This window comes from Rhinatrema bivittatum, chromosome 1 (genome assembly GCF_901001135.1).
Source record: "Rhinatrema bivittatum chromosome 1, aRhiBiv1.1, whole genome shotgun sequence".
NCBI lineage: Eukaryota > Metazoa > Chordata > Amphibia > Gymnophiona > Rhinatrematidae > Rhinatrema > Rhinatrema bivittatum.
In genome coordinates, this window is record NC_042615.1 from 818,520,494 (window position 1) to 818,545,249 (window position 24,756).

The 24,756-nt window shown below is 44.8% G+C and overlaps 1 protein-coding gene across 4 annotated transcripts in view; it reads right to left on the reverse strand.

Annotated features, from left to right (window-relative positions):
- UNC13B (unc-13 homolog B) overlaps nt 1–24,756 on the reverse strand; it is a 1,232,326-nt gene that overhangs the window by 152,738 nt on the left and 1,054,832 nt on the right. For all 4 annotated transcript variants that reach the window (XM_029581856.1, XM_029581857.1, XM_029581864.1 and 1 more), the window contains 2 exons: nt 10,681–10,758; nt 8,867–8,944 (listed from right to left, as the gene is read on the reverse strand). In XM_029581856.1, coding sequence (XP_029437716.1) covers nt 8,867–8,944; nt 10,681–10,758 — 156 coding nt within the window. The remainder of the gene's footprint in view (nt 1–8,866; nt 8,945–10,680; nt 10,759–24,756) is intronic.

The following is a 24,756-nucleotide window of genomic DNA, read 5'->3' on the forward strand; positions in this document are numbered from 1 at the left end:
TTAATGATAGCTTAATTAAAAACAAAACTTATCTTCCCAAAATACAAGCACAAATAGAGGACTACTTATTACACAATAGTGGGCATGAGGTATCACCTGTGTCAGTTTGGGAGGGCTTAAAGGCTACTATGAGAGGCAATTTTATTAGTCTAGGGGTTTACAATAAAAAACAGACAGAAATCTCGGGGAACATATTATTATTGCACATAACAGAATTAGAAAAGGAACATAAACAGGATCAACGGTCTAATACGCTCAGGAAATTAGACGAATATCGTCAGCAGTTGAAGGATTTAAATGCAGATTGCATAGCACACCGATTAGATTTAGTGAAGCAAATCTACTACGAACAGGGTGATAAACCCAGCAAATTATTGGAACACAGGTTGAAGGGCCAAAGAACTCAATCACATATTCATGTTATCAAAGATACCAAGAGGGGAGCACATACTAGATTACCAGAAATCACAGACTGTTTTTTGAAATTTTATGAGGCTTTATATACTACAGACCATGAGGTTACAGAGGACGATATAACCCAATTTTTGGGTGGAATATAATTACCAGCTATCTCACCAGAGACACGTGACATTTTGGGGTCTCCCATCTCAGTATTGGAAGTTCAAAATGCAATTAAATCTCTGAAACCAGGGAAAGCTCCCGGGCTAGATGGGTATACACCCCTCTTTTATAAAAAGTTTATGGGAGTACCAGTGCACCTGCTCAAGGACCTCTTTAATGCCTTGAGGGAAGGACAACCATTGCTCCCTAATGGCAATACGACAGGCATTACAATACTCCCGAAGCCCGGCAAGGATGAGATGTTATGTGGGTCATATCGTTCTATCTCATTGATAAATATAGATTTAAAACTACTGGCTAAGATCCTGGCCACACGCTTGCGAGGGGTAATTTTAGATTTGGTGCAGGATGATTAAGCAGGATTTATGCCTGGAAGGTCCACCTCTGATAATATCCGCAAGATTCTAGATCTCATGTTGGTGGTGAAACATAGTCAGTCTCCTTCCGTTTTTTTGACTATTGATGCTGAAAAAGCATTTGATAGAGTACATTGGCCCTTTTATTTGTAGTGATAGAAAAGATGGGACCAAGTTTTACCTAACTTGGGTAAAAGAGTTATATAGGGACCCCCGGGCCTGTATTAAAATTAATGGTGGGTACACACGGTCGTTTTCTATTCATAGGGGTACAAGGCAGGTATGTCCTCTTTCCCCACTGCTTTTTGCACTGAGTGTGGAACCTCTAGCGGAACTGGTCCGTAAGCATCGGGACATTCACAGGATTAAGATAGACGAGGCCCAATTCAAAATCTCATTATATGCAGACGATATTATTTTTATAGTTACAGACCCAACATCCTCCTTAAGAGAGATTATGGCTGCACTGCGGCAATTTGGGGCAGTTTTGGGATTTCGGGTCAACATGGATAAGTCCGAGATTCTCCCCATAGGCCTCACGCTGGAACAACACTCTATATTGAAGCAATTGTTTCCCTATCGTTGGATGAAAGGTCCGATATGCTACTTGGGAGTTAACTTAGTGGAGGATCATAAAGATCTCTTTAAAGGAAATTACAAACCGTTAATTGGCCAACTGCATAAGGATATGCAGCATTGGGATAGATATAACATCTCATGGTTGGGAAGGATTGCAGTGGTCAAGATGAATCTCTTTCCTAGACTTAGTTATCTCTTTCAGGTGCTCCCTTGCTTGCTCTCCGAAAATTGGTTCAGGGACCTACAGAGGAAATTCTTTTCCTATATTTGGAAAAGGAGACCCCCGAGAGTGGCTCGGACTGTTTTATTTCAGCCTAGAACTAAAGGGGGGGTTGAGAGTACCACAGCTTAAGAAATACGATGTGGCCTCGCAATTGCAAGCAGTGGTGGAATGTCATGTTTTGGGTATCAGAAAACAATGGATGTTAATTGAACGATAATGGCTAAGAAGGGACATATTGGAGGATTTTTTTGGGAATGACAAAAACCTAATCTTAAGGAACCATCTATATTGCCCTCTCTATATTGTACTTTGTCTGTGTGGTATGCTTGGTGAGAACGTATAACCGGGAAGAAAGGCTATTTTTTCCTGGCACGATTCACAGCCATGCCAGATTTTCCGATGGGGAGCACATCCCAGACTTTTCAGACTTTGGTGGAGAAAGAATTGTATAGGATCTCTCAAGTACGGGAAGCAGGGGTGGTGAAGCCCTTTCCAACTCTACGGAGAGATTAGCTACTGCATGCTGTAGATTTCTTGGCGTATGCACAATTGAACCATTTTCTCCGTAGCTCAGAGGTGTCTAGAGACCTCCAAAAGGGAGCCTCGTTAATGGAAGGGTTCTGTATTGGGTCTAAGAAACCCCCCAAACTAATTTCCAAAATCTACATGTTATTGGAGGATACTGAAATTTATCAGGCAACACATTTGAGAGCCTGGGTACGAGATTTGGGGGGAACCTGGGATAAAAACGGTGGGATTCCTGTTTTCTGGGTTTGGGGAGGTACTCCATGTCTACGTCTATGACTGAAAATGAATATAAAGTGTTCTTTCGGTGGTATCTTAGTCCTGATGTACTAGCGAAAGGATATCCTCACCTCTCAAACAAATGCTGGCGATGTGATCAGGCGGAGGGGACGTTTATGCATTTATGGTGGACGTGCCCGGTTATACAGATGTTTTGGGTGAGAGTCCAAAAGCTGGCTAGGGATGTGTTAGGGGTGGAAACTTTGCTTCAGCCCAAATCATGGCTTCTGGGGTTATGGGAAGAGGAAAGCCAGATACTGAAATTGCGGTTAATGCGATATGTGGCATACGCCGGGTATGAGCTGCAGAGATGAATGAGAAGGCTAGTCTGAGGTGCAGCAATAACCTGTAGGCAGGGGATACCGGACTAGTTCCTTCAGGGAAGAAGCGGTAGTGGGCCGAGGCAAGGGGTATACTGCAGCGAGTCCCAGAACGAGGTTAGTCAGAAGAAGTCTGTAGAAATAGTTACTCACAGGAGGCAGTTCCAGAGGAGGTTCCAGGAAGTGCAACCTATAGTAGTTCAAGGCAGAGGGTCCTCTGAGGAGCGGATAACCAGAGATGGATAGGGCCCCCGAGGAGCGGGTACCCAGAGAGTCTCACGCCAATGAAGAAACTGGAATGGAAGTCTAAGGAGCGGAATTCAGCAGGAAGGAAGTCCTTGCTAACTCGTAGCAGTGAAGGGCCAGTTAGCTTAAGTACCAGAGGTGGGTGATGTCATTCAGGGGGGACGCCCCCAAGGTTCCCGCCATGACGTGTGCAAGAGTGGCCCATGCGCGCGTGCACCTAAGTGATTCCTGCTCCAAGATGTCGGTAGGCAGCGCCCACGCTGTCTCGGAGATGCCAGGCTGGTCGGCGGTGGCTGGCGGAGGCCGCCATTCGTCCAAGAAATGAAGATGCAGCAGTAAAAGAGCTGAGCATGAGTGGTCACAGCCATCTGTGACTGACAGGTGTAACAGTAACCCCCCTTCTTAGGGTCCCTCCCCAGGGGTTTTGCTATCCTAGGATGGGCAATGTGAAATTGCCTGATCAATTCTTTATCGAGGCTGTTGCTTGCAGGTTCCCAACTATTCTCCTCGGGACCAAATCCTTCCCAGGATATGAGATACTCCCAGTGTCTTCCTTGTTTTCTTACATCCAATATATCCTCGACCTGGTAAATGATGTCCTCTTCTGCAGTAAGAGGTTGAGATTCAGGTGTACTCTTTGAAAATTCAGAGAGAATGAATGGTTTTAGAAGAGAGATGTGGAAGGCATTGTGGATTCTAAGAGAGGAAGGCAACTGAAGGTTGTAAGTGACTGGACCCAGGTGGCGAAGGACAGCGAAGGGTCCAATGTATTTGGGCGCAAATCGAACAGAGGCCAGCTTAAGACGAATGAAATGGGTGCTGAGCCACACCTTGTCTCCAGGATAGTGAGCGACATAAAACTTCTTAGCCTTTAGTCCAGCCTTTTGAAGTAGTTGCTTGGTATGCTCCCAGAGTTGGTGCAATTCTTGTGCCGACGCCTGTGCTGCGGGAGACGATATCGGCAAAGGCACTGGGAGAGGAGGTAGAGGTTGACGTCCATAGACAATTTGAAAAGGAGAAGATCCGGTTGAAGCAGACGGTGTGACTTTAACGCAAATTCAGCCCAGGGAAGCAATTTGAACCAATCACTCTGTCTGGAGTTAATGCATGCCCTGAGAAACTGTTTTAGCGTATGGTTCATCCTTTCAGTCTGTCCATTGGCCTGCGGATGGTAAGTTGATGTGAGATCCAGGGAGATGTCAAATTTTTTGCATAAGGATCTCCAGAACTTTGCTGTAAACTGGACCCCTCAATCGGAGAGTATGTGTCTTGGCAGGCCATGAAGGCGAAAGATGTTGCAGATGAAAAATTTCATAAGAACATAAGAAATTGCCATGCTGTGTCAGACCAAGGGTCCATCAAGCCCAGCATCCTGTTTCCAACAGAGGCCAAACTAGGCCACAAGAACCTGGCAATTACCCAAACACTAAGAAGATCCTATGCCACTGATGCAATTAATAGCATTGGCTATTAATTCACTCACCTCGTGGCTAGACCGGGCTGCAGAAACCCTTCTCTGGCCATCCAGGCCTGAAACGCGGCCTGCTGCGGCATTCCCTCTGCGAGGGAGATGCCGCCAACCTTCCGCAGCTGGCCCTGCCCCCTAGGCACGCGCGCCGGGGCTCAGGATTTAAAGGGGCCAGCACGGGAAATGGAGGACAGCCTCCTCGATGACGTCAGACGCTGCCGAGTAATTTTAACCCTGCAGCCACAGCTAGACCTCGCATTGCAACGAGGTTCACTCTTTTGAGTTGCTAGTTGCTGCTTTGGATTCATGTTGTCTTCAGCTCCTGACTTCTGACCCTGCTTCGTTCATGGACTCCGGCTTCAGCTTCTGTCCCTGGTTTTGGCTACTGACTTCTGACTTCTGGCTTCCAACCCTGCTTCGTCCTTGACTTCAGTTTCAACTTCCGTTCCTGGCTTGTCTTCAGTATCTGACTTCGGACTTCTGACATTGGCTTGTTCCTGGACTTCGTCTTCAGTCTTCATCTCTTCTACAGGTAACCTGTTCTTCATTGCACGGAGGCCTCTCCTAAGTCCCAGCGGCTCAGGTCCTCAAGGGCTCCTCCTGGGGGGACCGCAGGCTTCCAAGGGTGAAGTCTCTTCTTGCCTCCTGGGCTCTTCTGCTTCCGTCGACTACCTCTTCAGCGGCTTCTCTGGTCCTTGGTCGCATAGGATCACACCTAAATCCAAGAGGCCTGGGTCCCTACAGGCTCCTCCTGGGGGGTACCTCATATTTCCAGTGAAGCCTTCTTCGGAACACCTCTTCAGCACCGCCTCCCGGCTGTGATGCCCACTGTGGGTCCCCACAGTGCAACTCCATCAGTCTCAGCCGGCCCAAGGGTCCACTCCTCGTAACAGCTATTCCCCAAGTAAATTTGATTAATAGCCGTTAATGGACTTCGCCTCCAAGAATCGCTAATTCAGGAGCTGAAGGTAGACCGGGTAATGCCACAAAATGTGCCATCTTTGAAAACCGGTCCACTGTGACCCAGATGGTATTGTTGCCGAATGATATTGGTAAGTCAACAATGAAATTCGTGGCAATGTGCGTCCACAGTTCTCTTGGTGCAGGAGTCCCCAGGGGCGACCCACCGGTGGTTTCTGTCAAGCGCATGTAGGGCATGACTCTACGTAGGTCTGGACATCCTTCTACATGGTGGGCCACCAGTAGAACCTTTGTACAGTGGCAAGTATTCTGGCTTGTTCAGGATGACCTGCGATCATCCTGGACATGTCATGGGCCCATTTGAGGATTTTTTTTCTGAGTGTCTAGGGAACCACCGTTTTCCCAGCCGGAAACATGTGGGTAGCAGAGAGTACTATTTAGGGTTAATGATGTGACGCAGAGAATAAGGTATATCTTCTGTAGCAAAAGAACGAGAGAGTGCGTCAGCACGGATATTCTTGTCTGCGGGGCGGTATTGCATGAGGAAGTCAAAGCGATTAAAAAATAAAGACCAGCGGGCCTGTCTGTGGTTCAGGCGTTGCGCATGACGTAAGTATTCGAGGTTTTTGTGGTCAGTGTAAACCATAATTTGATGTTGTGCACCCTCGAGCCAGGGACGCCGTTCCTCGAATGCCAATTTAATCGCCAATAACTCTTTGCCTCCAATCCCGTAGTTTCGCTCAGCTAGCGAGAAGCATGGAGAAAAAAATGAGCAGGGATGTAAGGTGTGATTATCACTATGTTGGCTGCGGGCCTGTCTGTGGTTCAGGCGTTGCGCATGACGTAAGTATTCGAGGTTTTTGTGGTCAGTGTAAACCATAATTTGATGTTGTGCACCCTCGAGCCAGGGACACCGTTCCTCGAATGCCAATTTAATCGCCAATAACTCTTTGCCTCCAATCCCGTAGTTTCGCTCAGCTAGCGAGAAGCATGGAGAAAAAAATGAGCAGGGATGTAAGGTGTGATTATCACTATGTTGGTTGAGGACAGCACCAACCCCGACGTCGGAGGCATCCACCTCTACGATGAAAGGTTGTCAAGGATTGGGGTGGCAAAAACATGGCTCTTGAAGAAATGCCTCTAAGTACCTGAAAGGCGGTCATGGCTTCTGGAGACCATTGAGAGGGATTGGCTCCCTTTCGAGTCATGGCTGTAAGAGGCGCAGTCAACGTGGAATAATGGTGGATGAATGATCTGTAGTAGTTAGTAAAACCGAAGAATCTTCTCAGAGGCTTGAGGCCAGTGGGTTGTGGCCAGTCCCGACTACTCTTGGTTTTTTGCGGATCCATCTGAAATCCTTTGCTGGATACGACATAGCCTAAAAATGGAACAGACTTCTGGTGGAAGGAGAATTTTTCCAATTTGGCTTATAGGCAGTTGTCTCGAAGTCTCTGCAGAACGTTGATGACGTCTAATTGATGGCTTTGGAGTACTTGAGAGAAGACCAATATGTCTTCTAGGTATACTACTACACAGCTGTAAAGCATGTTCCTGAAGATTTCATTCATCATATTTGAAAAACAGCCAGGGCGTTGCAAAGGCCAAAGGGCATGACTAAATATTCAAAATGGCCGAAGTGGGTATTAAATGCGGTCTTCCACTCGTTACCCTGACGTATTCGGACCAAGTTGTACGCCCCTCTGAGGTCCACTTTAGTGAATATTTTGGCCCCTTGAAGCCTATCAAAAAGTTCAGAGATCAGTAGCAATGGCTAGCGATCCTGAACCATTTGTAACCATGGTCTGCCATGGTTACAAATCACACACCCCACTTCGACTGGAGTAGCCTGCAGCTGTCTCAATGGGGCAAGTCTTGCCACGGTAAGTGCCTAGAGACTGTGACCCCTATGCCTTGCCTGACCACCACCACATCTCAGAGGAAGGGTGTACCCACTTTCTCTGACGATTTTCGACTACATTCAAGAAAACCTGGAAGGCCGAATAAAATTCTTTGCCAGGTTTTCTTGAATGTAGTCGAAAATCGTCAGAGAAAGTGGGTACACCCTTCCTCTGAGATGTGGTGGTGGTCAGGCAAGGCATAGGGGTCACAGTCTCTAGGCACTTACCGTGGCAAGACTTGCCCCATTGAGACAGCTGCAGGCTACTCCAGTCGAAGTGGGGTGTGTGATTTGTAACCATGGCAGACCAAGTACCACCAGGTGTATTGCTTTATCTAAGACCAAGAAGGAAATGGTCTCTGTGTGCAGAGATCCAGTACGGAGTCTGATGGGTTGAGTGGAATAGGTGACCTCGCTAGGCAATGGCTCGCCGTGAATTGATGATAATAGCAGAGGTGTAGGTGTCCGAACGGTGGGAATTTGTAGGTGCTCCACGAGTTGTTTGAGTATAAAATTCCTTCTGGCACCGGAGTCCACCAGGGCTAAAGTATGGAACTCAAGGGCGTCCGAGATAATGGAGACTAGAAGTGTCAATGGAGGAGATAGAGAGGTGAGACCCAGGAAGAGTCCTCCGAAGGATCCTAGGTCTGAGAGTTTCCCGGATAGATAGGACAAGAGGGCACAGCATGTGCTGGCTGACCGCAGTAATTGCATAGGCCTAATCTTTGTCGGTGACGTCTCTCTTTCGCAGACAGGTGACTGCAGCCCATTTGCATGGGTTCTTCCTCCTCGATACTGGGTGTGGGAGTAGTCTGGGTGACCGGTGTTGGACGAGGGCACGAAACCCCCATCAAGTGCATGGGAGATTTTTCTGCAGGCATAACAATTTGCCTGGTCACTGTCCAGACCAAGGCAGTAGTAACATGATTCGTGCCTGTCAGTGAAGGACATTATCTTGCTGCAGATGTTTTTTTTGAACACTCACTATGTTCTTTTGCCAGACATACTTGAGGGGGCAATAAATCTTTTTCTTTTTTTTTTTTTTGGTGAGTACTGAAAAGTGCTGTTGTGTGTGCTGCAGAGGCAGCGAGGTATCTGAGAAAGTGAAAATACTGAATAAAATAAGAAAAGCAGAAGAATTTGAAAATCTGAGAAAGATATCTGAAGAGACAGAGTACACGTCTATTTGTGCTTGGACAAAAAATGACTGCAGAGGCTCACAAGGTAATGCTTGTGCAGGAATTCCCGCACATGTTCAGAAGAGTTCAAAGCTCTACTGGTTAAGAAAGACAAGTTCTTTTGGTGCCACAAGATGATGCCACCCACATCATGGCTAATTCAGCTTGCTTATTGACAGAAAAATTTAATGTCAACAAATGCAAAAATAATTTATGTACAAAATTCTAGGTTACACATTAGGAGTTATCACTCAGGAAGAGGACCAAATGGATGGGTTTTCTCTGCTCTTACCTCCTTTCCACCCATGGCTTCAAACATTTTCTCCAGCTGCACCCTTAGCTGCTGGATGTTGTTCATCAAGATGCAGGGCTGAAGGAAACAACAAAGAATATAATTACAGATAAGATCATGGAAGGATGAGATATTGTAGATCCTATGGTAAGATGAGATGTAACTGAGTCATGCCCATAAAATAAGGATGGGGACAGTAAAGCAGGGCACTTTCCACTACAGTGCTCAGAGAATAAATACACTACATGCTAACCACCCACAGTAGTAAAAAACTAAAGGGGGTCATTCTCAATAGCTTTTGCACGCGAAAAGTCCCTTTTCGCGTGTGATAGGGTGATCAGGGCGGAGTCAGCCCCGGAAGAGGAGGAGTCAGGGCGGCACCGGGGCCGACGCTGCGGAGACATCGCTGGCGGCGAAAGGTAAGGACCCTTATCGCAGCCACTTTCACGCCGAATAACTAAATCTTTTATGGTGTAGTTATTCGGTGCGAAAGCCGGCAGCCAGCGCACCTCAGTGGTGCGCTGGCTGCCGGCTTTCGCAGGCCCGCCCCCCCCCAGCACTGCACGATTCACAGAGCTGCGTGACAATAGAAAATCTAGCCCTAAGGTAGCTGCCTCTCAAAGGCTACAACAGCATGTAGTGACATGAGAATCTGGGGAGGTCTAGCACTTTGGATAAAGTCCTCTAGTTGGCACATAAGTCATATAAACAAAGAGTGTGATACTATTCAGAGTGCTGAAAGTTGGTGGATTACCTGTTAAAGGGTTCTCTACTGTAAAGTTTGATTATTGATTCTTTAAGTGAAAAACTATAGGTAGGGATTTAGCTGACTAGAAAATAGTTTTTGAAAATTTAACAGGCTTGAGCAGATAAGTTTAGCTAGTCAAAGTTTGGGCGGGTCCTAAGGCAGGTTTAGGTTGGGGAGAGAAAGTTAAGTGGCTAGGGCTGATTTTCCTATCTTGGCTGACCAAATCTAGGAGCTGCCACAGCAGTCCTAAATCTGGCCAGCCATATTCTACCTCCCTCCTAAAGTTACAGTACAGGGTGGGAGGGTGGGTTGGGGCCACACTGCTCCTTCCAATGATCCCTCTTTCCATCCATTTGTGATGATACAGAGAAGGCAGGACCAACTGCCCCTTCCTGCCCTATTATGAAGGAACGGTGGGAGAAGCCTGACTGCTGTGCACTGTTGTAAGTGCAATACTGAATGTCAAGCCGAGATGAAGTAAAACTTTATTTTCCTTATAGTTCAGGAAGATTTGAGGGGGGGAAAGTCTGTGGGAGTGGGAATAAGGGAATTATGATAGAGGAATGTTGTGGGAAGTTGGCTTGCCAATCGCATCTTCATAATTAAGCTTTTGGATGGGAGATTGCAGGCAGTCAGCTCCTCTCCTTCACTGTAGTTTCACAAAAGGAAGAATTGCAGGAAGAGCAGAACTCCCCACTGTACTTTGATAATTGGTTGGAAGAGAGTAAAGGATCCTGGGTAGCTGTCTGCCCTACATTTTAAACTTTATGTGGGTGGAAGCTGACTTAGTTGGCTGCTGTTGATTTTCACTGCCATGTGTCTAAGTTTAGCTAGAGTACCCTCATTCTAGCTAGCTAAGATCAACCAGCCGTATTTGGCTGAAAATTGGCTCAACTTGGCTAGCCAACATTTTGAAAAGTGGCCCCAGTGTAATATAGACCAAGCTTCTTGTTGGCCTGTAAAGGTTTAATAGGACAGCCTGCATTGTCCTCTCCTTTTCTGTTTCAAAGATCATAGGGATCTTTTTAAGATTATTGGTGATGTACATGCTTTAAATGGCACTTACCAATTTCTCTTTGAAGCAGTACGACTGGAAACTCTTGGAAAGAATATCAGCATACTGAAGAAGCACTTTATTGATGGTCTGTAAAGAGATTGCAAACATTACTCTCTCTACTGTGGCAAAGGACACAGATGGTATATGTATTTTAATTATTTATTGTATTACTTGATGTGCATTTTTATTTTTAATTGTTATATTGTAAATGTTTTATTTTTACTTTTATTTTTAGCTTGTATAATTGTAAACGAAATAACGCAGTTTGTTAACCATTATGATGGAATTAAAAAACCTACCAAACAAATAAATAAATAAATACAAACTGGAGGATACCACTATGGACCCGATATGTCACGGGCCAAGAGGTCCAAAAATTTGATCCACATTATAAGTGAGCCTGTGTTATACAAAGTATATGTATTTTGCTGTAACAGGTAAGAAAGATGTGACAATCTTATATTGTACAATTTTTTGGATGCTGGAAATAAAAATTTCATAGAAATAAAGGTTTTATTGCTAAGAACAGAACACCTGCACTCTATCATTAGCAATTTAAAAAATAATGAAATAAGATATTTTACACTGAAAAAAATGTCCGATTACATTGTGAAATTGGGAGCCAACCTCTGACTGCATTATAAGTGATTTTGTGTTCTATCAAGCTGTTTTATATTGGGCCTACAGTATATTTTTATATTAATGGGGTTACCAATGAAAACTATGGCCCATGGATATAGCAAATGTTGCTTACCTGTAACAGGTGTTCTCACAGGACAGCAGGATGTTAGTCCTTACATATGGGTGACATCACAGGATGGAGCCCTGTACGGAAAACTTTTCTGTCAAAGTTTCTATAAAGCTTTGACTGACACTGGCACACTGAGTTCACTGAGCATGCTCAGCCTGCAATTATCCCTGTGAGCCACAGGTGTCTCCCTCAGTCTCGTCTTACAGCTAAAAGTGCAAGCGAAACTAAAATAAAAGTAAAAACGTATACAGACCCAACTCCGCGGGGTGGCGGGTGGGTTTCGTGAGGACTAACATCCTGCTGTCCTGTAAGAAAGCAAAATTGCTTACCTTGTAATAGGTGTTATCCCAGGACAGCAGGATCTAGTCCTCACATATGGGTGACGTCACTGACTGAGCCCTATTGCGGAAAAACTTTCTGTCAAAGTTTCTAGAAACTTTTGACTGGCACTCTGAGCCCACTGAGCATGCCTGTAAGTGAATTCCTGTAAGTGTAAATTCCTCATAACTGTAAGTGTAACTGTAAGTGTAAGTTCCTCAGAACTGTAAGTGTAAATTCCTCTAACTGTAAGTTAGAGTAAATTCCTCATAACTGTAAGTGTAAGTTCCTCATAACTGTAAGTGTAAATTCCTCATAACTGTAAGTGTAAGTTCCTCATAACTGTAAGTGTAAATTCCTCATAACTTCCTCATTCTCAATAAAAGATACCAGTCCATCTCGCATACCCTCACATTGCTTCACTTACAGGAAAACATGCACCATAGAAGATCTTAGCAATCACTTATCACATCTCACCCAAGTAGACTTCACCAATCCGAACTCAGCGCTTCGATCTTGGAACAATATCACGGAATCGATAGCCAACAAGCTATGCCCTCTAACAACAAAAAAACCTCACCCCAACTCTTCCAAAAGACAACCATGGTTTACCCTAGAGCTAAGAAAGCTTAAACTACTGCTAAGACAAAATGAGGCTAAATGGCGTAAAAACCCATGCACCATCACTCTATCTACCTATAAATCAACTCTTCACCAATACAAATCCAATACATTAAGATCCAAGAGGAACTACTACGCATTCAAGATCCACCACCTAATCTTCGACGCTAAAGCCCTCTTTAGCTACGTCTCTAACCTCACACAAATAAACCCATCAGAAATCGCTCTCAACCAAGCCAAATCTAAAGCGGAAGAACTAGCGCTATTTTTCAACAACAAAATCAGCAAACTTCTAACTCAGCTGCCCCCTAACACCGCATCTACTTCAACACCACCTCAGACCGCCTTCAAAAATACTCGCTTAGAAGAACTGGAACTCACTTCTTCCATTGAGATCCAAGGTATTCTACGGAAAATGAAACCATCTTCTCACCCTTCGGATCACATCCCCTCGAAATTGCTTCTATCAATTCCTGACTCCATCTCCAAATCCTTGTCAGACATCATAAATTGATCAATAACACAAGGATCTTACCCAGATGACCTAAAATTGGCCTCTCTCAAACCACTACTCAAGAAACCTAATCTAGATCCTAATGACCCAAACAACTACCGACCGATCGCCAACCTCCCCTTCATAGCCAAGATTATGGAGAAATTGGTGAACACCCGACTCTCAAACTACATTGAAGAAAACAACCTCCTATTCCCATCACAATACGGTTTCCGCAAAACACTAAGCACGGAGTCCCTCCTCATTTCCTTAACAGATCACCTCATCCTGGGCCTCGATAAAGGTCAAGCCTTCTTACTGATCCTACTGGACCTTTCTTCAGCCTTTGACACCGTCAATCATTCCCTACTCATTAACCAGTTAGCCTCCATAGGTATCTCAGGCACAGCACTATCTTGGTTCATATCATTTCTCAGCAATAGAGGATACAAGGTCAAGATACAGAACAAAGAATCCTCTCAACACCCGTCGTTAGTAGGAGTCCCACAAGGGTCCTCCCTGTCTCCTACTTTATTTAACATTTACCTTATACCGTTATGCCAACTTCTCACCGTCCTCAATCTCAAACACTTCCTTTACGCGGACGATATCCAGGTCCTGATACCCATTAAGGATTCCTTCGCAAAAACTCTGGCTTACTGGGATACATGCCTTCAAAAAATTAAACTCCTCCTCACCAGCCTAAACCTGGTATTAAATTCCGGCAAAACTGAACTCCTGCTCATCGCCTCAGAAAACAGCACCATCACCTCTGCACAACAAGCCACGCCAACAATCACACAAGTGAGAGACCTAGGAGTCCTAATTGATAATCGCCTGAATTTCAAAGCCACTATTAACAAAACCACCAAAGACTGTTTCTACCAACTACAACTGCTGAAAAGAATTAGACCTCTTTTCCATGCCCAAGATTTCAGAACCATTCTCCAAGCAATCATTTTTTCAAAATTAGACTATTGTAACACCATCCTACTTGGCCTTCCCGCTTCATACACCAAACCGCTTCAGATGGTGCAAAATGCAGCTGCACGAATTCTGACAAATACCAGGAGAAGGGACCACATAACCCCCATTCTAAAGAGCCTCCATTGGCTACCTATACACTTTAGAATAATATACAAGGCCATTCTTACCACTTACAAAAACATCCACCAACTGGCTCCCATTGACCTACAGATCCCTCTCCGACTACACAATTCGTCAAGACCGACAAGAGATGCATACAAGGGATCGCTACAGGTACCACCGTCCAAATCTACCAGACACTGCACACTAAGAGACCGGGCTTTCTCTACAGCCATTCCACCGTTATGGAACTCCATCCCCTCAAATCTCAGAACAGAACCATGCATCTCAACCTTCAAAAAAGACTAAAGACCTGGATATTCATACAAGCTTTCCCGGACGCCAATTGATCTAACACCTCCAAGCCACCCCTAATCTCCACCTACACCATGGTTAACCATATCTTCTATCGTTTACCTGTGTGAATTAATAACCTGTCCTTTCTCTTCCTTCTCAGCCAAGTTCTTATCACCCTGTTATATGTAACTGCCTTTTCAGCACCATTTGTTATAGGTATGTTCACTATGCACCCCTGTTTTATGTGAACCAGCATGATGTGACTGCTGTCTCGAATGCCGGTATATAAAAATCTGAAATAAATAAATAAATAAATAAATGCCATGATATTCTCTGCCACAGGGGTCTCTCTTCAGTCTCGTATGTAGCAATAAGCTTTAGCAAAAATAAAATAATAAAGATAACATACCCAACTCCGCGGGGTGGCGGGTGGGTTCTGTGAGGACTACATCCTGCTGTCCTGGGATAACACCTATTACAAGGTAAGCAATTTTGCTTTATCCCAGGACAAGCAGGATGTTAGTCCTCATATTTATTTATTTTATTTATTTTGAATTTTTATATACCGATATTCCTATAAAGAATATAGATCACACCGGTTTACAATGGAACAGAACTTTCGCTGGGAAGGCGATACATTGAACAATGAACATTAACCAATGAACATTTAACATTTAAACAGTTGGAATCAAGGAACAATAGAAAACAGAGAGCAATAAATAAAAATATGAAAAAATAAGATAAAATAAAATAAATAAAATGAATAAAGTGACAATACATATAGTACATTATTTAAAACTAGAATGTGTCCTTAAAGGGCTGTGAAGAGAAAGTTCAGAGAGTCCACTAAATGATAGTCATAGGACTTGCATTCATGTTTTGGGACCTGCATCAAGGAGAACCAGGGTTTTCAGGGAAAGTTTGATTGAACAGCCAAGTTTTTAAGTCTTTCTTGAAGATTAGGAGACACTGTTCTTGACGGAGGTCAGGAGGGAGAGTGTTCCAAAGAGTCGGCCCAGATGTAGATAACGCTCTTTTGCTTAGAGAGGATTTAGTAGGGGGGACTTTCAGAGAGCCTTTGTAAGCTCTTCTGATTGGTCTTTTAGAGGAGTGAGCACGGAATTGATGGCACAGATTGAGAGGGGCGGTGTTATGAATGTCTTTATGTATCATCACGAGTACTTTGAACGAAATCCTGGCTTTGATAGGTAACCAATGCAGAAACTGCAGTATGGGAGAGATATGATCTCTTTTGTTTGAGTTGGTAAGTAGTCTCGCCACAGTATTCTGTACCATCTGCAGAGGTTTTATTGTTATCGCAGGAAGACCAAACAAGAGGGAATTACAATAGTCTAATTTGGTAAGTATTATGGACTGCAGCACAAGTCGGAAATCTCGAAAGTGAAGGAGAGGTTTAAGTTTTTTTAATACTTGTAATTTAAAGAAACATTCTTGGTGAAACATATATGGGTGATTAGCAAGCTAGAGGCTGAGTCATGTTGTAGTGAAGCAATAGTGAAGTATTGTTGTTGAAAATGAGTCAGCCAAAGATCACATGTAGGAGTTGGGATTAAACTGGAAACAAGTTCTTTAAGACAGATTGTCCATAGGCTGAATATTGTCGTCCTTGCTTGTCCAAACAGTAATGAGCTGCAAGGTATGAAGAGAACTCCATGCTGCTGCTTTACATATGTCAAGGATTGGCACTGAACGATAGTGTGCTACTGAGGTTGACATTGCTCTTACTGAATGTGCCTTTACTCGCCCTTGGAGAGGAAGGCCTGCTTTTTCATAGCAAAATTGTATACAATCTGCTAGCCAATTGGATAGAGTATATTTACCCACTGCCTTACCCGGTTTGTTTGGATCATAAGATACAAAGAGTTGAGTGGATTTCCTGTGGATTGCGGTGCAGTCTAAGTAGAATGCTAGTGCACGCTTACAGTCCAAGGTATGTAAGGCCTGTTCCCCTTGGTGAGAATGAGGCCTTGGAAAGAATGTGGGTAAAACTATGGATTGATTCAGGTGGAATTCCGTAACTACTTTGGGAAGGAATTTTGGATGTGTACGGAGAACCACTCTGTCATGTAGGAATTTCGTGTAGGGTGAGTACGTGACAAGTGCTTGTAACTCACTAACCCTTCTTGCTGATGTAATGGCTATGAGGAAGATAGTCTTCCATGTGAGAAATTTAACATCACAGGAATTCATGGGTTCGAAAGGAGAATGCATGAGTCTTGTTAAGACCAGATTCAGGTCCCATTCTGTGCCTGGGGGCTGAATTGGTGGTTTAAGTTGAGTTAAACCTCTCATAAACCTACTGACAAGAGGTTGTGTGGATATTGGTGCATCTCCCATCTTGGTATGGTAAGCTGAGATTGCACTTAAGTGTACTCTTACAGATGAAGTCTGGAGACAAGATTCTGAAAGATGGTATAAGTAGTCTAGTAGAGAAGTAGCGGGGCAGGTGAAAGGATCAATATTCTTTTGCTGGCACCACAAAGTAAATCTTTTCCATTTTGAAGAATAGTTCTTTCGTGTGGAAGGTTTACGTGAAGCTATAAGCACTTGAGATACATTGGTGGAAAGATTGAGTGGTTGTAAAATCAAGCTCTCAACATCCATGCTGTCAGTGAGAGGGATGGAAGGTTGGGATGGCGCAACTGACCCTGATCCTGAGTCATGAGAGTGGGAGCTACTCCCAGTCGAATTGGATCCCTGACTGAGAGGTCTAGAAGTGTGGGAAACCATACTTGTCGAGGCCAAGAGGGGGCTATGAGTATCATGGATCCCTTGTCCTGTTGTAGCTTCAGAAGAGTTTTGGTTATGAGTGGTATCGGAGGATACGCGTATAGAAGGCCTGAGTTCCAAGGGCGAGCAAAGGGATGAATGTAGCTGGTGGGTTACTTGACTTGGAGAGTGCAGCGGTTGAATGGCTGGATCCATTGTGATCTTAAAGTCCATTGAGTTACCCTCATGGCTAGCCTTGCCATAGGAGTGACATGAACTGTGGAGGCCACGTGGCCTAGTAAGGTTAGAAACTGATGAGCTGTTGCTTGTTTCTTTGAGTGAATCGAGTTTGCCAACAGGGACAGAGTTTCTGCTCGATCTTCGGGTAGAAAGGCCTTTGAAAGGATGGTGTTCAATTCTGCTCCTATGAATTGAAGCAAGTGAGATGGAGTAAGATGGGACTTTTGATAATTGATGAGAAAGCCCATGGAGTGAAGTACAGTAATTGTTCAACTGAGAGAAGCCAGAGCTCCTTGTTGAGATTGACTTCTGATGAGCCAGTCGTCTAAGTAGGGAAAAACATGGACCCTTTCCTTGTGCAAGTGTGCTGCTATGACTGCTAGACATTTGGTGAATACTCTGGGAGCAGAGGCAAGTCCGAATGGTAGTACTCTGTACTGGAAATGTTGATGCCCCACCATGAAGTGCAGATATTTGTGATGAGGAGGGAATATTGGTATGTGAGCGTAAGTGAACTGAAGATCCAGAGAACAAAGCCAATCTCTTGTTTGAAGAAGTGGAAGCATGGTGCCTACAGAAACCATCCTGAACTTTTCTTTCTTTAGAAATTTGTTGAGATTTCTGAGGTCTAGGATGGGATGTAGGCCTCCGGTTTTCTTTGGAATGAGGAAATACCGGGAATAGAATCCTCTGCCCTGCTGAGCCCGGGGCACTGGCTCTTCAGCCCTGGCTTTCAGAAGGGTGGATAATTCTACTTGCAACTGGAGTATGTGATTTTCGCTGAGAGAAAGAGGTCTCGGAGGAGAATCTGTTGGAATTGAGAGGAAATTGAGTTGGTATCCTCGAGATATGATTGCAAGTACCCATTGGTCTGTTGTTATTGGTATCCAATTGTTATAAAATTCGGATACTCGGCCTCCTCCGGGAAGTTCCGGCTGAGGATTGAGAGGTAGCTGTGTTCTCTGGAAAAGGTTTCAAAACCCAGTAGCAGGGCCTGTCTGCGGCAGAGGTTGAGGCCTAATTGCCCTAGTTTGTCTTGGTTGAGGCCTTTGCTATGTTCTAGAAGGTCTGGTCCTAGATGTAGGAGGGTAGTACCTTCTTTGTCTATAAAAAGGCCTTCTAGATTCTTTCCTTTGAGGCCTACGCCCAGAGTGCGTAGGGGGATCCTGTGGAATTGAGGAAAGCTGTCTGAGGGTTTCAGTATGTTCTTTCAACTGTGTAATTGCATCCTGGACTTTGGATCCAAAAAGGTTATTTCCTAAGCAGGGGAGATCTACTAATTTATCCTGGACCTCAGGCCTGAGGTCCGAGGCCTTGAGCCATGCCCATCTCCTGGCACTGATTCCCGATGCAGCCACCCTGGAAGCCTTCTCAAAGCCATCATAGGCTGCTCGGACTTCTTGTTTACCTGTCTCCAGTCCTTTATGGATGATGGCTTGTGCTGCCTCTTGATGTTGAGATGCAAGAGATGGTAGAAACTCTTGCATTTGTTTCCACAACTCTCTTTGATATTGGGTCATGTAGAGTTGATATGAAGAGATTCTCGAATTCAACATGGCCCCTTGATAGACCTTGCGACCCAGGGAATCCAAACATCTATGATCTTTGCCTGGGGGATTTGATGAATGTGGTCTAATTCATTTGGATTTTTTCTGTGCAGACTCCACCACAACTGATTGGTGAGGGAGCTGCGACTTCTGGTAGCCAGGAGCAGACTGCACCAAATATGTACTGTCCATATGTTTATTGACAGCTGGCACTGAGCAAGGATGATCCCAAATACGATGTTGCAATTCTAGGAGAACATCATGTACTGGTATAGCCACCATTTGCTTTGGAGGGTTTACAAATTGAAGTACCTCCAGGGTTTGTTGTCTGGTATCTTGCTCTGTGATTAATTTGAAGGGAATGGTGTCAGCCATTTCCTGGACAAAAGTTGTGAAGGAAAAATCTTCTGGAGGAAATTTTTACCATGAATCAGGAGGAGACGGCTCAGACGTAAAACCTTCAGATGAAGTTTCTGATAGTGTGTCACTCCAAGTGTCATATTCTTGGACTAGTGGTGAAGTTGTTGAAGTTTTAGGTGGTGGAGGAATTCCAGAAGGTCCTGGTAATGGATTTTCAGTAGATGATTCCTAAGGATGCTCTTCCAGTGGATTAGAGGGAAGAGAATCAAGCAGATCCTGATACCTCTTCTTTAAGATTTGGTATAGTGCTGACTCTGGGTGTTCTGGATCCCCAGGAGTGAGTGGCACCGATGGTATCAGCTTCGGGACCGAAGATGGAGCTATTATCTTCGGTGGCCGTCTTGAAGTCATCGTAGCTTTAGTACCTGGCATCTGTGCAGTTGTGAAGATCGGCATCGGTGACTGCATCGGCAGGGTCATCGGTATCGGCATGGTGACTGGTGTTAGCGAAGTCATCGATATTGGCTTCGGTGTTGGTATCGGCATCAATGTTGTCACCGGCATCGGTGACATCACCGGCATAACTGCCGGCATCGGCGCTGTCGCCGGAATCTGCTCCTTTAGGGCCTGGACCACCACTTGCCTTATTAAAATTGACAATTCCTGCGATGCAGCTGGGAGAGATGGAGTAGCTGTATGCGGTAGTGGTGTGGGAGTTGATAATACATCACCCGATGCTTGTATAGGCTCTATCGGCGATGTGGGCCCTGACGGTGGTGGCGGAGTTTCCTTAGTCTTCTGCCGTTTTGCGGTTGGTTCTCCCTGGGAGAGGGTTACTGCTGACGTCGTTGTGTGTCGGTGCCTATGTTTGGGCCTATGTTCGACTACCGACCTTATCGATGCCATCGAAGGTGATGGCGATGCTTGATCTCCCGATCCTTCCAGGCGACGTCTCTTCAGCAAAACCTTTTTAGAAACTCCTGCTGGGGACGATTTCATCGACGTTGAGAGAGAAGGAATCAGCTGAAGGTGGAAAAGGTGTTCCATTTTTTCTTGTCTCAGTTTCCTTCCTTTGGGAGTCATCTCTGCACATTGAGGGCAGGACGAAACATCGTGCTTGTCCCCTAAACAGAGAACACACTCAAGGTGTGGCTCTGTTATAGACATATTCCGATTACAAATCGGACATTTTTTAAACCCTGAAGCCATCTTTTCATCAACAGCCGTCGATGACAAGAGGGAGGAAAAATTCTGAGAAAAAAAGTTTTTACCTTAAGTAAAAACGAGACTAATTTGTCACTGTCCGGTGACAAAGAGAGAAAAACCCTTTGTGGAAGAAAATATTTTGAAAATCAATGACTTTTCAGTCAGAAAATGTGTGAAGAAAAACTCACAGAACTCATATCTCCGCGATGCTTACAGCAGCGCGGAAAAACGAAGACTGAAGAGAGACTCCTGTGTCAGAGAATATCATGGCATGCTGGGCATGCTCAGTGGGCTCAGAGTGCCAGTCAAAAGTTTCTAGAATCTTTGACAGAAAGTTTTCCCGCAATAGGGCAACATCAGTGACATCACCCATATGGGAGGACTAGCATCCTGCTTGTCCTGGGATAAATGTGCATACTTATGGTTTTTAGAAAATATGGAATATGCACGCAACAGCTACTTATACACATATATGCTAATTTTGCACATGGAACACTTTTAAAATTTGCTGGTAAGGCAATACTTCTTGTTTTAAGGCATCTAAGTTAGCCACCTAGATCTTTCTAAATGAAAATTTCCTCCATGATAAGCTCCTAAGAAGTGCCTAAGAAGTGAGCAGGCCTAAAATGGGATTATGCCAGGGGAAGTAAGTTAGGTGCTTAGTGTGGATTTCAAGCATAGGCTCCTAAATGAAGACAAATAATTGATAACCGTAAATTTAGGCACTTTGGGGCAGATTTTAAAACATACCCGCGGGTGTATATTTGTGCGCGCAACCCGGTGCACACAAATATATGCCTGATTTTATAACATGCACGTGCAGCTGCGCACATGTTATAAAATCTGGGGTCGGCGTGCGCAACGGGGTGCACACTTGTGCAAATTGCGCACGCAGAGCCCTCAGGGAGCCCCGCTGGCTTTCCCTATTCTCACCCCCCCACATTCCCCTCCCTTCCCATCCTTGTCCCGCCCCCCAGCTCTAAAGAACCCCCCCCCATACCTTTGTTTTGGAAGTTATGCACACCAGCCGACTGCTGGCACGTGATCCCCCTGTGCCGGAGTCCTCGGCCACATCTCCCGGACTGCCTCACCATGCCCCCGCATCGCCCCGCCATGCCCCCGGACCGTCTTCCCCGCCCCCATCCTGCCCCCTGGCCGCCCATTCAGAAAAGCACCGGGCCATACACGCGCCACTGGGCCTTTTGAAAAGAGACCCGGCGCGCGTAGGTCTTTGAAAATCTGCCCCATTGGTTTTAGGTTTATTTTCAAAGAAAATTAGGGCTGAAAAGTTGCCTAATTTTAGGTGTCTTTGTTGCATGCACAGCTTTCTTTAAAAATTGACCTCTAATCATTTAACTATTTAAATTTTACATTCCTACTGGCAAGGCTGCCTAACCTGCCAAGATTCGGATGGTCCACCACATAGTTTCTTCACTATCTAGCAAGTATTCTTTCCATCTTGAGTAAATAGCTGATAATGCAGAAACTATTAGCCAGTGTTTACTCCTGAATAATTATTTTCTATTTGTTGTTCTACAAGATATTAGTTATTTTACTCACCCTTCTTCCTGGAAAAATTATGAATAAATGAGTTGGAACAAAGTATTCTTGTTCAAAAATCATGTCTCATCCTCTATTTTTCTGTTTTACACCAAATGTAGTCATACTTGGCACCCTAAGGGTAATCTCAAACCAAGATGCAACACAGACTCAACCACTTTATAGGGATGTGAATCGTTTTAGGACGATTAAAATTATCGTCCGATAATTTTAATATCGTCTTAAACCGTTATGGAACACAATACAATAGAGATTCTAACGATTTATCGTTATAAATCGTTAGAATCGTGAGCCGGCACACTAAAACCCCCTAAAACCCACCCCCGACCCTTTAAATTAAATCCCCCACCCTCCCGAACCCCCCCCAAATGACTTAAATAACCTGCAGGTCCAGCGGCGGTCCGGAACGGCAGCGGTCCGGAACGGGCTCCTGCTACTGAATCTTGTTGTCTTCGGCCGGCGCCATTTTCCAAAATGGCGCCGAAAAATGGCGGCGGCCATAGACGAACACGATTGGACGGCAGGAGGTCCTTCCGGACCCCCGCTGGACTTTTGGCAAGTCTTGTGGGGGTCAGGAGGCCCCCCCCAAGCTGGCCAAAAGTTCCTGGAGGTCCAGCGGGGGTCAGGGAGCGATTTCCCGCCGCGAATCGTTTTCGTACGGAAAATGGCGCCGGCAGGAGATCGACTGCAGGAGGTCGTTCAGCGAGGGTTCCGGCGCCTCGCTGAACGACCTCCTGCAGTCGATCTCCTGCCGGCGCCATTTTCCGTACGAAAACGATTCGCGGCGGGAAATCGCTCCCTGACCCCCGCTGGACCTCCAGGAACTTTTGGCCAGCTTGGGGGGGGCCTCCTGACCCCCACAAGACTTGCCAAAAGTCCAGCGGGGGTCCGGAAGGACCTCCTGCCGTCCAATCGTGTTCGTCTATGGCCGCCGCCATTTTTCGGCGCCATTTTGGAAAATGGCGCCGGCCGAAGACAACAAGATTCAGTAGCAGGAGCCCGTTCCGGACCGCTGCCGTTCCGGACTGCCGCTGGACCCGCAGGTTATTTAAGTCATTTGGGGGGGGGGGTTCGGGAGGGTGGGGGATTTAATTTAAAGGGTCGGGGGTGGGTTTTAGGGGGTTTTAATGTGCCGGTTTTGCGATTTTACGTTTTTTCAATTTTTCACGATTTTTCACGATATTTTACCCCCCCAAACGGCAACAATACGATTCCCTCCCCCTCCCAGCCGAAATCGATCGTTAAGACGATCGAGGACACGATTCACATCTCTACCACTTTATAAAACGCTTCTTTAAATGTTTTACAAAAGTCTCAGAACATGGAAGATTTTCTGAAGTAAAGAGAAACCAAGTCTGCGAAATTTTCAACTAACATCTCTCTGTTTTGCATTATGCTGGATTCTTAGCCCCAGCTGAGCTACCTGAAATGAGTATGAGCTTGGTGCTGAGGCAGAATAGTGGCATAAATTACTACAATTACATGGACAGAATAAGATATTATACAGCCTAGATCTAACTAGGGCACAAGCGTGCGCTGGCAGAGGGGCAGCACTGGAGAGCGTCGGGAAGGGTGCAACAGCCTGTGGCTGCAGCCAGCTGGTGACGAGGCAGATCCCCTGCCAGATGAACCCGGGCAGCTGCGGAGAAGGTCATGCTAAATTACTACAATTACATGGACAGAATAAGATATTATACAGCCTAGTTTCTTTTTCAAGGCTGTCCTTCTGCCTAGTACTAGGTAGGGTAATTAAAAATATTTGACTGTTACCTGAATTTTACATGAAGGATTTAGGTAGGAGACATTATAAATCCTGTACTGAAATCTTTACAGCAAGGGTAACAAAATTAACATGTCTACTCTTTCAAAAAAAAAAAAAAAAAAGGGCGAATTGGATTCTGCTGCATCTATGATCTTGGTTTTAAAAGGCTTCTTTGCAGCACAGAAAGTATTGGGGTAACCTCTATGGAGCAGCATTTACAACTCTGAACAGCAGTAGTACAACAGCATCAGATTTTCACTAACCTTGGTGACTCTGGAGATTATTATAAAATTTGGTAATTAAACATAAAAGGGGGCCTGCATGCTGGTCTTGTAAGAATGAAAGTTGAAGATGGCAAGGCCTGAAATGGCCTACCAAAGGAGGGTGTGGAGATCATTATTCTAATGGATTTTTGTTATGCTTGGCACAGATAGGGAGGGGGATAGAGAGGAATTGGTGGTGGGTTACTTAGGGGAATTTATATGCATATCTAACCAGAGTGAACAAATTTCAACTAGACAGACTAGATGGACCATTTTGGTCTTTATCTGCCATCATTTACTATGCTACTATGTATGTTACTAAGTTAGCACCATATCGGTACAGTGATTGAGATGAATGAATTATTCTTTTAAGACACCATAATAATTTCCTATTATACTTGCTGTTCCATGCTAGCCTGTCAGTCAGTTATTGGGCAGTCACTGGAAAGGCATGTAATAAGTACCAGTGAATATTAAGCATCTGATTCTGGTGTTATAGGATTAGAACAAAGTAGTATGGCTGAAAGCAAACAATCCTAGTTACAAGTTTATTTTTCCCTTGAGCTATCTGTATCCAATATAATTAACCGTTATAACAAAAGTTTTTCCTTCATTTTTTGCTTAGCAAACAAAACTCATAGTCAAATAAAATCTTGGTGTCCAGCTACGTTAAACAGCCTTCTTTAAATACCACTTGTCTGCTGGGTAAATAAAAAATTGTATACAACAGAGTGAATTTTCTTACTTGTAACAGGTATTCTCTAAAGAGGATTCATTGATCACACATACGAATCACATGCCATTGTTGGCACCAAATGTTCAAAACTGTTCTGGAAAAGGCAAATGTTTTT